General features: G+C 48.8%; 1 protein-coding gene across 4 annotated transcripts in view; it reads left to right on the top strand.

Annotated features, from left to right (window-relative positions):
• The window catches only part of IFI35 (interferon induced protein 35), a 205,623-nt gene that overhangs the window by 108,685 nt on the left and 83,646 nt on the right, over positions 1–13,292 (top strand). For all 4 annotated transcript variants that reach the window (XM_040331390.1, XM_040331393.1, XM_040331394.1 and 1 more), the window contains exons 3-4: positions 4,527–4,685; positions 6,850–6,957. In XM_040331390.1, coding sequence (XP_040187324.1) covers positions 4,527–4,685; positions 6,850–6,957 — 267 coding nt within the window. The remainder of the gene's footprint in view (positions 1–4,526; positions 4,686–6,849; positions 6,958–13,292) is intronic.

Below are 13,292 nucleotides of genomic sequence, written 5' to 3'. Positions count from 1 at the left end.
TGGTTTGCGCAAAAGTTATAGGGTCTACAAAATAGGGGATAGATTTATAGCTTTTTTTTATCTTTATTTTTTTTTTATTAGTAATGGCGGCGATTAGCAATTTTTATTGGGACTGCGACATTGCGGCAGACAGATCGGACAATTTTGGCACTATTTTGGGACCATTGACACTTATACAGTGATCAGAGCTAAAAATAGCCACAGATTACTCTATAAATGTTACTGGCAGGGAAGAGGTTAAACACTAGGGGGCAATCGAGGGGTTAAGTGTGCTCCCTCAGTGTGTTCTAACTGTGTGTGGGGGGGTGCTCACTAGGACATGACAGAGATCCCCGCTGACAGAGAGCAGTAGATCCCTGTCATGTCACTAGGCAGAACAGGGAAATGCCTTGGCGGACATCAAGTATGTACAATTCTCCTTTAAGGGTGCAGGGGTGTGTCCTATGCCTACATACGTTTGCTAATAGGTGTCCCTCATTCCAATCTCAGAATGTTGGGAGGTATGCCTCACCCACCTCGTCAGTCCTTCATTCCCTACTGCACCTATAACTTTCATCCTCCCTTCCCCCACTGCCTCACCCACCTCGTCAGTCCTTCGTTCCCTACTGCACCTATAACTTCCGTCCTCCCTTCCCCCACTGCCTTACCCACCTCGTCAGTCCTTCGTTCCCTGCTACACCTATAACTTCCATCCTCCCTTCCCCCACTGCCTCACCCACCTCGTCAGTCCTTCATTCTCTACTGCACCTATAACTTCCATCCTCCCTTCCCTCACTGCCTCACCCGCCTCATCAGTCCTTCGTTCCCTACTGCACCTATAACTTCCATCCTCCCTTCCCTCACTGCCTCACCCACCTCGTCAGTCCTTCGTTCCCTACTGCACCTATAACTTCCGTCCTCCCTTCCCCCACTGCCTCACCCACCTCATTAGTCCTTCGTTCCCTACTGCACCTAGCCTGCGATGACGGAGGGACGTACGGGTACTCCCATTTGTGCACCCGTGTCATTCTGCTGATGTACATCAGCGTGTGGTGGTCAGCAAGTGGTTAACCCATTTTTTTTGTACTATTCTCCTTTAAGGGTGGAGGGGTGTGTCCTATGCCTACATACTTTTGCTAATAGGTGTCCCTCATTCCAATCTCAGGATGTTGGGAGGTATGCCTCACCCACCTCATCAGTCCTTCGTTCCCTACTGCACCTATAACTTCCATCCTCCCTTCCCCCACTGCCTCACCCACCTCATCAGTCCTTCGTTCTCTGCTACACCTATAACTTCCATCCTCCCTTCCCCCACTGCCTCACCCACCTCGTCAGTCCTTCGTTCCCTACTGCACCTATAACTTCCATCCTCCCTTCCCCCACTGCCTCACCCACCTCGTCAGTCCTCCTTTCCCTACTGCACCTATAACTTCCATCCTCTCTTCCCCCACTGCCTCACCCACCTCGTCAGTCCTTCGTTCCCTGCTACACCTATAACTTCCATCCTCCCTTCCCCCACTGCCTCACTCACCTCGTCAGTCCTCCTTTCCCTACTGCACCTATAACTTCCATCCTCCCTTCCCTCACTGCCTCACCCACCTCGTCAGTCCTTTGTTCCCTACTGCACCTATAACTTCCGTCCTCCCTTCCCCCACTGCCTCACCCACCTCGTCAGTCCTTCGTTCCCTACTGCACCTATAACTTCCGTCCTCCCTTCCCCCACTCCCTCACCCACCTCGTTAGTCCTTCGTTCCCTACTGCACCTATAACTTCCATCCTCCCTTCCCCCACTGCCTCACCCACCTCGTCAGTCATTCGTTCCCTACTGCACCTAGCCTGCGATGAAGGAGGGACGTACAGGTACTCCCATTTGCGCACCCGTGCCATTCTGCTGATGTACATCAGCATGTGGTGGTCAGCAAGTGGTTAACCAATTTTTTTTGTACTATTCTCCTTTAAGGGTGGAGGGGTGTGTCCTATGCCTACATACTTTTGCTAATAGGTGTCCCTCATTCCAATCTCAGGATGTTGGGAGGTATGCCTCACCCACGTCATCAGTCCTTCGTTCCCTACTGCACCTATAACTTCCATCCTCCCTTCCCCCACTGCCTCACCCACCTGGTCAGTCCTTCGTTCCCTACTGCACCTATAACTTCCGTCCTCCCTTCCCCCACTGCCTCACCCACCTCATCAGTCCTTCGTTCCCTACTGCACCTATAACTTCCATCCTCCCTTCCCCCACTGCCTCACCCACCTCATCAGTCCTTCGTTCCCTACTGCACCTATAACTTCCATCCTCCCTTCCCCCACTGCCTCACCCACCTCGTCAGTCCTTCGTTCCCTACTGCACCTATAACTTCCGTCCTCCCTTCCCCCACTGCCTCACCCACCTCATCAGTCCTTCGTTCCCTACTGCACCTATAACTTCCATCCTCCCTTCCCCCACTGCCTCACCCACCTCGTCAGTCCTCCTTTCCCTACTGCACCTATAACTTCCGTCCTCCCTTCCCCCACTGCCTCACCCACCTCGTCAGTCCTTCGTTCCCTACTGCACCTAGCCTGCGATGACGGAGGGACGTACGGGTACTCCCATTTGCGCACCCGTGCCATTCTGCTGATGTACATCAGCATGTGGTGGTCAGCAAGTGGTTAACCAATTTTTTTTGTACTATTCTCCTTTAAGGGTGGAGGGGTGTGTCCTATGCCTACATACTTTTGCTAATAGGTGTCCCTCATTCCAATCTCAGGATGTTGGGAGGTATGCCTCACCCACGTCATCAGTCCTTCGTTCCCTACTGCACCTATAACTTCCATCCTCCCTTCCCCCACTGCCTCACCCACCTGGTCAGTCCTTCGTTCCCTACTTCACCTATAACTTCCGTCCTCCCTTCCCCCACTGCCTCACCCACCTCATCAGTCCTTCGTTCCCTACTGCACCTATAACTTCCATCCTCCCTTCCCCCACTGCCTCACCCACCTGGCCAGTCCTTCGTTCCCTACTGCACCTATAACTTCCATCCTCCCTTCCCTCACTGCCTCACCCACCTGGCCAGTCCTTCGTTCCCTACTGCACCTATAACTTCCGTCCTCCCTTCCCCCACTGCCTCACCCACCTCGTCAGTCCTTCGTTCCCTACTGCACCTATAACTTCCGTCCTCCCTTCCCCCACTGCCTCACCCACCTCGTCAGTCCTTCGTTCCCTACTGCACCTATAACTTCCGTCCTCCCTTCCCCCACTGCCTCACCCACCTCATCAGTCCTTCGTTCCCTACTGCACCTATAACTTCCATCCTCCCTTCCCCCACTGCCTCACCCACCTCATCAGTCCTTCGTTCCCTACTGCACCTATAACTTCCATCCTCCCTTCCCCCACTGCCTCACCCACCTGGCCAGTCCTTCGTTCCCTACTGCACCTATAACTTCCGTCCTCCCTTCCCCCACTGCCTCACCCACCTCGTCAGTCCTTCGTTCCCTACTGCACCTATAACTTCCGTCCTCCCTTCCCCCACTGCCTCACCCACCTCGTCATTCCTTCGTTCCCTACTGCACCTATAACTTCCGTCCTCCATTCCCCCACTGCCTCACCCACCTCGTCAGTCCTTCGTTCCCTACTGCACCTATAACTTCCGTCCCCCTCTCCCCCACTGCCTCACCCACCTCGTCAGTCCTTCGTTCCCTACTGCACCTATAACTTCCGTCCTCCCTTCCCCCACTGCCTCACCCGCCTCATCAGTCCTTCGTTCCCTTTGATATGCGAGTGCTTTGGACTATGAGAATTCTCCTGGAACGGATTATGCTTGTAATCCAAGGTTTCACTCTACTTACAAATGACTTCTTTGGTTAAGCATGCCACAGTGTCACAAGATATCAGCTGTTTTAGATGGGATATCAAAAGAGCACTGTGTCTTTTGTGGGTGGCTTAAGGGTATTTAAAGCTGGAAATCCAATCTGTGCAGCTGTTGACTTTTGAATAAAACCAATTGGGAAGTACAGCAGAATCAGCTTTCCAGATTTAGGTACTCCCTTCATGGAACCACAGTAGAGTGCTCCTTTGGCTGCTACAGATGATATCTTCTGACAGCATGAATATACTTGACCCAAGTGGGTGTTTGTAAAGCCTCGTACACATGATTGGACTTCCATCTGACAAATCCGTGAATTTTTGTCCGAAGGGTGTTGTCCGTGAACTTGTTCTGCATACAGACGCCAACATACACCAAACTACATGTTTTTTTAGCTCTTTACCGCCACCCTTTGGGCAACTTCTGCTATTGTTGTCTGATGTTTAGCATTGGTTTGGAGCATGCGTGTTTGTACTTTAGATTTTAGTTTGACGGATTTGTGTACACACGATCGCATAATCCGACGTAACACATTTGTTGTCAGACAATTTTAGAGCATGCACAGCCAACGTTATATATGTATATATTAATCTTGTGGTGTGTTTTTTTTTTTTTAGGTATATGTCTAATCTTCTAAAGATATTTTTATAAACCTAATGCCACATGACCAATCAATCTGTCTAATGCACTTTTGTCTTTTCATAGGAAAAGCATTCTTCACTGTTGCGTGAGATGGATGACCTGGATAAAGATAAGCTGTCTTCTGAGCAGTTGGCTGGCCAGATTCAAGACAGCGTGAATAAACAGAAAAAAAAGATTAGTGAAAATGAAGAGGAATTGGACAGAAAAGAGCAAGAACATAAGGTTGGTAGGTTCAGCATAGTATCTTTGATATGTTTGGTCAAGTCATATCATAACTAGGGAAGAGGGAACCTAGCAAAGTTCCATTCGCTAGACGTTCACAAACCCAGAATATATCTCCCAAATTCCAGTGAAGTCTATCGGAGTCAAGTCTTGTCATTTTTTTCTGGCCTGTTTTCTACGTCAATTTGCAACCTTTTGTTTAAAATAGACATGGGTGGCCAGATACTGCCATAGGGGACATATTTTAAACATTCATCAGTGAGCAGGTCTTTTAATGAGGTTTGAAGAGCGACATGTCTTAAAGCTGTATGTAAAATTGTGCTCCTGTACGATGTATTCTCCCCAAACTAACATTTCTCCTCTTTTCCAATATAAATCCCATCTCCCTCCCCACATCCTCTCTCCTAGCACAAATCCTTAATACCTCAAACTTCCCCTCAGCACAAATTCCCCCACCCCCCAAATCCCTTCCTCTAGCACAAGTCCCCCCCCCCCCAAATTTCCCCTCCTTATAAAAATAACGCCCTCCTATTACAAGGTCCCCCCAAATCATTTCTCCTAGCACTAACCACCCCCCCATTTCCCCTCCTAGAACAAATCCCCCCAGATCATCCCTACTAGCACAGTTCCCCCCAAATCCCCCTTCTTAACAGAAATCTACACTCTTAGTAGAAGTCCCCCCTCCAAATCCCCAACGTCCAGCACAAATTACCCCCAAATCCCTTTTCCTAGCACTAACCCCCCCCCCCATTTCTGCTCCTAGCACAAATTCCCCCCAATCATCCTTACTAGCAACCCCCCTCCCAAATCCCCCTTTCTAACAGAAATCCACCCTCCTAGTACAAATACCACCCCAAATCCCCCCTTCTATCACAACCCCCCAAATCACCCCTTTTATCACAACCCCCCAAATCCCCAACGTGCCCAGGGCAGACACCCTTCCTACCCACCCCTTGTCCTGGTCCTGGTTATACTTACCTACTGTATGAAATGGTTTTGTACAGAGCAACTCCAATCCTCCTCTTCTTGCGTCCCCACCACCACTCCTGGCTCCTCCCCCACGCCAAGTGCCTACCATAGCAAGCTACTTGCTATTGGGGCACTCATGTGGTCTATGGATACACAGAGTGTGGCTTTGACTCACCCCCTCCGCTTTCTCCTCACTGACTGTGAATGCCAAAGACTCCCGCTGCTGTCTGAGCCTATGAGGAGGGAGAGAGCTTCTGCTCTTGCACACATTGCTGAACTGAGATGGGGCTTGGGTATAAGGTGTAAGGTATAAGTATAAGGTGGGCTGGGGGTGGGGGAAGAGAATGCATTAAGGTAAAAAAACCTTCAGCTTCTAGAACCACATTCATTTTACATGTTTCGTAATCTCTGAACAGCCTGGGTTTGAGGCACATGTATGGATGAAAAACCACCTGTCCAGGGAGTGAAGTCATCAAATGTACTAGGCGCTTAACCTTACATTTATCAACATAATGTTTCTCATAGTTGTCCTTGCTGCCATAATTTAATCATCCTTCTGTAAAACTGTAAATGCTGTAATACTATTCTATATTGGTAATCTGCAATATATTACATTTTTTTGTTTTTGGGTTTAGACATGCTTTAAGGTAAACATTTTTGAAGGCAGGACCCTAATAGAAAGGTGAATCAGGTTGTAGAGTGGCACAAAAATGAAGGTGCTCTGGGTAAAAAATATTTTGTGATTTTTTTTTTTGCTTGGGAAAACTTTTACTTCTAAACATTAAAATGGCTCACAGGTTCGCTATTAGTTGTGGAGTGGCGCTATACTTTGTAGGTCACATTGTAGGTCTTGCTATTCCATACAAAAAACAGTTAGAAACAAAAGGCATTTTGTGGCAGGAAAATCTGAAGTGCGTCTGCTTGCTTGTTATAACAAAGTGTTAACTCTACTCTTTGCAGTTCTCTACGGGCAGAGTGTACTTTATGCCCCAGTGGCTCTTATTGCCAGTTTACCAAGGTCCTGGATGGAAGCCCGTACAACTGCCGATAATTTATTTGTAATCCAGAATAATTCCATTGCTGTGACTTTCAGTTACAAATAAATAATTTCAAGTGCATATAACTAGAGCAAGTCAATTTTTCTCAGTTAGAGGCCTTCTTTAACACTGAAAATGTTTACATATTATTTTGACAGAAAAATGTTAGCAGCATGAAGGAAAAGAACCAGAAGCTGCAACAACAAATTGAACTCATGAAGGAAAGTATTCTTGATTGTGAAAGAAAAACAGATAATTTGAAGAAGGTAAGAAATCTGAACAATTACCGTATATCTGATACATTCACTAGATTCCTTTGATAGAAACATCCATTACTTAAAGGAGTTGTAAAGGAAAACATTTTTTGCCTAAAATTGCAAGGTAGACAGACAGAATAGTGGAATGATTCTGTTAAAAAACGAGTAAATACCTATTAAATTCCTTCATCTATATCACCTCCGGGGTTCTAGTTTCTGTTCTCTCATTCACTTCCTGGTTTGCGGGGCTCGTTCATGTAAGAACTACATTTCCCAGTATGAATTGCGGCATGCCCAGTAATTCACACCTCCTTGAAGTCTCTAAGGCTCCGTACACACGACCGAACATGTCTGCTGAAACTGGTCCGCAGACCAGTTTCAGCAGACATGTTCGGTCGTCTGTACGTCCAACCGGACAATTTTCCGGCGGATCGGACAGGTTTCCAGCGGACAAATGTTTCTTAGCATGCCGAGAAACAAATATGCTGGAAGCCTGTCCGTCGGACATGTTCGGTCGTCTGTACAGACTCACCGGACATGTCCGCTCGGCCGAAAGCCCTCGCATGCGTCGAAGTGATTTGACGCATGCGTGGAAGCATTGACCTTCCAGGGCCTCGCCACGTCACCGCGTATCGTGTCCGCGCGGATTTCTGTTTGATGGTGTGTACAACCATCAGACAGAAATCTCCGAGCGGACATGTCCGATGAACGGTCCGCCGGACCGTTTTCATCGGACAGTCCGTCCGTATCTACGAGGCCTTACACGTAGAGAGCGTCCTGCCACACAGATGTAGCTCCCAGGAGGGGGTGAGCACGTTACTGACCACCGTAGTAAAGCCTCCCTTCACGGTGGTCAGTAAAATCAGACAAGCAGGAAGTGAACAGAACAGAGAAGAAATAGAGCAACTTCTGAGCAAAAACGAACAATGAGGAAGTGAAAAGAGGAATGTCTGCAGGTAAAGGATGCTTATTATAAAAAAAAAAAGTTATCCTTTACAACCCCTTTAACAACCACTTCCGGATCGCCCACGGCAGGAATACGTTGCTTCTTTGAAGAGGAGTACCGTTGTTATGGTAGCAGCTAGCTACCATAACCCCAGTATCCTCTTCTTCAGCGGGCAGTCCTCTTTCAGATAAAAGTGGTCTCTGCGGCAGATTCGGCGTGAAATCACTTTTATCAGTGGCGGGGCATGCCTCCCCTTCCACCGCTCTCCAGTGTCCTCCGCCGCTTACCGGAGCCGTCGGCAGCAGCGGAGGGTCTATTGCATTTTAGTGTAAATATGAGATCTGACGTCTTTTTGACCCCAGATCTCATATTTAAGAGGACCTGTCATCTTTTTTTTATTACAAGGGATGTTTACATTCCTCGTAATAGGAATAAAAGTGACCCACTTTTAAAGCACCCCGTTCCAACGAGCTTGCGCGCAGAAGTGAATGCATATGTGAGCATATGTGAGCAGCGTCCGCATATGAAAACGGTGTTCAAACCACACTTGTGAGGTATTGCCGCCATCGTTAGAGCGAGAGCAATAATTCTAGCCTTAGACCTCCTCTGTTACTCAAAACATGCAACCTGTAGAATTTTTTAAACGTTGCCCATGGAGATTTTTAAGGGTAAATGTTTGTCGCCATTCTACGAGCAGGCGCAACTTTGAAGCGTGACATGTTGGGTATCAATTTACTCGGTGTAACATTAAAAATTGTGCTAACTTTACTGTTGTCTTATTTTTTTTTATTCAAAAAAGTGCTTTTTTTTCAAAAAGAGGGTGCTTGTAAGACCGCTGAGCAAATGCAGTGTGACAAAAATTATTGCAACGAGGGCACAGATGAGACCACACCTGTGGGCACAGATGAGACCGCACCTGTGGGCACAGATGAGACCGCACCTATGGGCATAGATGGGACCGCACTTATGGGCACAGATGGGACCGCACTTATGGGCACAGATGGGACCGCACTTATGGGCACAGATTGGACTGCACTTATGGGCACAGATGGGACCGCACTTTGGGAGGATGGGAGGATATGATGCAATTACTGTTCTAACAGCACCTCATTGGCAAAATACATGATGCATTTTTTGAAATACAGAGCTGACTTCCTGAAAATCCAATTACACTTTTTTCTCCAATGGTAAGGAATTTCACAAATATAATAACTGTTTAGTGTTTTGTGTAGGGGTTGTACTAATGGGGGTTAGTAACTAGGGTTGAGCGAACCCGAACTGTAAAGTTCGGGTTCGTACCGGACTTTTGGATTTTTGGTACCCGGACCCGAACCCGAACAATTTGCTGTAAGTTCGGGTTCGGTGTTCGGCAATGTAATGGCGCGCTGCAGGGCAGCCAATCAACATTTGTTTAACTCGTGTGACCTAGAAGCCATCACAGCCATGCCTACTAATGGCATGGCTGTGATTGGCCAGTGCAGCATGTGACCCAGCCTCTATATAAGCTAGAGGCACATAGCAAAGCACGTCACTCTGCTTTAGATAGGGTAGGGAAAGGCTGGCGCTGCTGCTGCTCTGAGGGAGAGAATTAGATAGGAGTCAGACTGTCCTGCTTCAGAAATCAAATTACTTAGCGATCTACATAGCACAGCAAGTCACTCTGCTTTAGATAACTTAGGGAAAGGTTCCTGCCTGGTTTTGCTTTTAGGGAGAGCAAATAGATAGGAGTCAGTCCTGCTTCAGAAATCAAATTACACCAGCACTGCATATGTTACTGTGAGATACACCCTTTAGATACTTTTCTTCTATTGTGCTATTCAAAAAACATCCATTTAGGGGAAAAAAATTGCAGTGTTTCCTCCAGTGTTTGCAGTGTTTCCTCCATATCTGTACATGTGAGATAAACACTTTGGCTACTGTTCTTCTATTTTGCTATTCAAAAAACACCCATTTAGGGCAAAAAAAAATTGCAGTGTTTCCTCCAGTGTTTGCAGTGTTTCCTCCATATCTGTAAGTGTGAGATAAACACTTTAGCTAGTGTTCTTCTATTGTGCTATTCAAAAAACACCCATTTAGGGGAAATCATTTTTTTTGGTGCGTTTCCTGCATATCTGTATGTGTGAGATACACACTTTAGATACTGTTCTTCTATTGTGCTATTCCAATTTTTTTTTATTTAGGGCAAATACATTTTTTTTGGTGCGTTTCCTGCATATCTGTACGTGTGAGATACACCCTTTAGATACTGTTCTTCTATTGTGCTATTCAAAAAACATCCATTTAGGGCAAGATCCTACATTTGAGAAATATGAGGAGAACGTCAAATAAGGGACGTGGCCGCGGTCGTGGTGCTGCTGGTGGAGCTCCTGTTGCAGGGAGAGGACGTGGTCGATCTGTGCCAGCTACACGCACAAGTGAATCACCTTCCTCAGGTGCGAGTAGGCGACAGAGCCTGCAGCGGTATTTGGTCAGGCCTAATCCGGCTCTACGAATGTTGAGGCCAGGAGCAGAACAGGCGATAGTAGATTGGGTTGCTGACAGTGCCTCCAGTTCCTTCACATTGTCTCCCAACCAGTCTTGTGCTGAAAGATCAAAGTTGGCACCTGCAGCTGATGTCCATCAGTCTTTCACCTCACCCCCTTGCAAATCAGCCAAGCAGTCTGAGCCCCAAATCATGCAGCAGTCTCTTCTGCTTTTTGATGACTTTGTTAGCATGGTTTCCCAGGGCCATCCACCTAGCCCTGCCCCAGAAGTGGAAGAGATTGAGTGCACCGATGCCCAACCACTTATGTTTCAAGATGAGTACATGGGGGGACCATCACAGCACGTCTCGGATGATGAAGAAACACAAACACAGTTGCCAACTGCTGCTGCTTTCGCAATTGTGCAGACCGACAAGGAGGGTAGTGGTGAAGACTGGGTGGAAGATGATGTGGAGGACGATGAGGTCCTCGACCCCACATGGAATCAACGTCATGCAGGTGACCTGTGTAGTTCGGAGGAAGAGGCGGTGGTCGCACAGAGCCACCAGCACAGCAGAAGAGGGAGCAGGATGCAAAAGCGGAGCGTCCGTCCCCTAGACAGTACGCCTGCTACTGTCCAATGCAGCAAGGGACCGAGCACACCAAAGCCAGGTCCAAGGAGTTCCCTAGCATGGCAGTTCTTCACACAATGTGCTGATGACAAGACACGAGTGGTTTGCACGCTGTGCAACCAGAGCCTGGAGCGAGGCATAAATGTTCTCAACCTGAGCACAACCTGCATGACCAGGCATCTAAGTGCAAAGTACGAGCTGCAGTGGAGTAGATACCTCAAAAACCAAGAAAGGTCTCTGGCTCCTCCTGCTTCCTTTTCTGCTTCAGTCTCGGCCTCTTCATCCACCTCTGTAGTGACAGTGGCACCTGCCACCCCGCAAACAGAGGATCTGCAAGCAACACTACCACCTGAGTCACCAAACATCTCCACAATGTCCCATGGAAGCGTTCAGCTCTCTATCTCCCAAACACTGGAGCGGAAGAGGAAGTACCCCCCTACCCACCCACGATCCCTGGCCCTGAATGCCAGCATTCCAAAATTCCTGGCCTTTAAAATGCTGTCATTCCATCTGGTGGAGACGCAGAGTTTTAAAAGCCTGATGGCATTGGCTGTCCCACAGTACGTCGTGCCCAGCCGCCACTACTTTTCCAGGCGAGCCATCCCTTCCCTGCACAACCAAGTGGGGGACAAAATCAGGTGTGCACTGCGCAACGCCATCTGTGGCAAGGTCCACCTAACTACGGATACGTGGACCAGTAAGCACGGTCAGGGACGTTATATCTCCCTAACAGCACACTGGGTAAATGCAGTGGCGGCTGGGCCTGAGGCGGATAACAGTTTGGCGCATGTCCTTCCACCACCGAGGATTGCAGGGCGCTTCAGTTGGCCTCCTGTTGCTAACTCCTCCTACTCCGCTTCCTCATCCTCTACGCCTCCTCATCCGGTCAGCGTAACACATGCACCACCAACTTCAGCACAGCCATAGGTAAATGACAGCAGGCAGTTTTAAAACGTTCCTGTTTGGGGGAAAACCCCCACACCGCGCAGGAGTTGTGGAGGGACATGGAACAACAGACGAATGAGTGGTTGGCGGCAGTAAGCCTCAAGCCGGGCCTGGTGGTGTGCGGTAATGGGCAAAATCTCGTAGCAGCTCTGGGCCTAGCCGGTTTGACACACATCCCTTGCCTGGCGCATGTGCTGAATTTGGTGGTGCAGAGGTTCCTTAAAACTTACCCCGATATGCCACAGCTGCTGCAAAAAGTGCGGGCTGTCTGTGCGCACTTTCGGCGTTCTCACCCTGCTGCTGCTCGCCTGTCAACGCTGCAGCTTAACTTCGGCCTTCCCGCTCACCGCCTCATATGTGACATGCCCACAAGGTGGAACTCCACCTTGCACATGCTGGCCAGACTGTGCGAGCAGCAGGCGATAGTGGAGTTTCAGCTGCAGCACGCACGCGTGAGTCGCTCTGCGGAAGAGAACCACTTCACCACCAATAACTGGGCCTCCATGCGAGACCTGTGTGCCTTGTTGTGCTGTTTCGAGTACTCCACCAACATGGCCAGTGCCGATGACGCCGTTCTCATCGTTACTATCCCAGTTCTATGCCTCCTTGAAAAAACACTTCCGGCGATGATGGAAGACGATGTGGCACAGGAGGAGGAGGAAAAGGAGGAATCTGGGATAATTTCCAAGGCTTTCAGGGCAGTCATTCACAACTGGCTCCGAGGGTGGGTTCCTGCACCAACAAACGGCAGATCCACAATTGTCCAGCAAGGGCACAGTTCTGGAGGATGATGAGGTGGAGGATGAGGAGGAGGAACCATGTTCACAGCAGGGTGGCACCCAGACCAGCTCATGGCCATCACTAGTGCGTGGCTGGGGGGATACAGAGGACACAGACGATACACCTCCCACAGAGGACAGCTTTTCGTTGCCTCTGGGCAGCCTGGCACACATGAGCGATTACATGCTGCAGTGTCTCCGCAACGACCGCCGTGTTGCCCACATTTTAACAGGTGCTGATTACTGGGTGGCCACTCTGCTGGATCCCCTTTACAAGGACAATGTACCGTCCTTAATTCCCTCACTGGAGCGTGATCGCAAGATGCGCGAGTACAAGCGCACGCTGGTAGACGCGCTGCTGGTGGAATTCCCACCTGACAGCAGGGGCACAGTGGAAGCACAAGGCGAAGGCAGAGGAGGAGGAAGAGGTCGCCAACGCAGCCGGGGCACCGCCAGCACCTCAGAAGGCAGGGTTAGCATGGCCGAAATGTGGAAAAGCTTTGTCAGCACGCCACAACAGTAATAAAAAATAATTCAGCGCTGGAAAAATATAAAACTAAAATATGCAAGCCAGCACTAA

This window comes from Rana temporaria, chromosome 12, assembly GCF_905171775.1.
Source record: "Rana temporaria chromosome 12, aRanTem1.1, whole genome shotgun sequence".
In the NCBI taxonomy this organism is placed as follows: Eukaryota; Metazoa; Chordata; class Amphibia; order Anura; family Ranidae; genus Rana; species Rana temporaria.
This window is presented reverse-complemented; position numbering and strand designations above follow the sequence as displayed.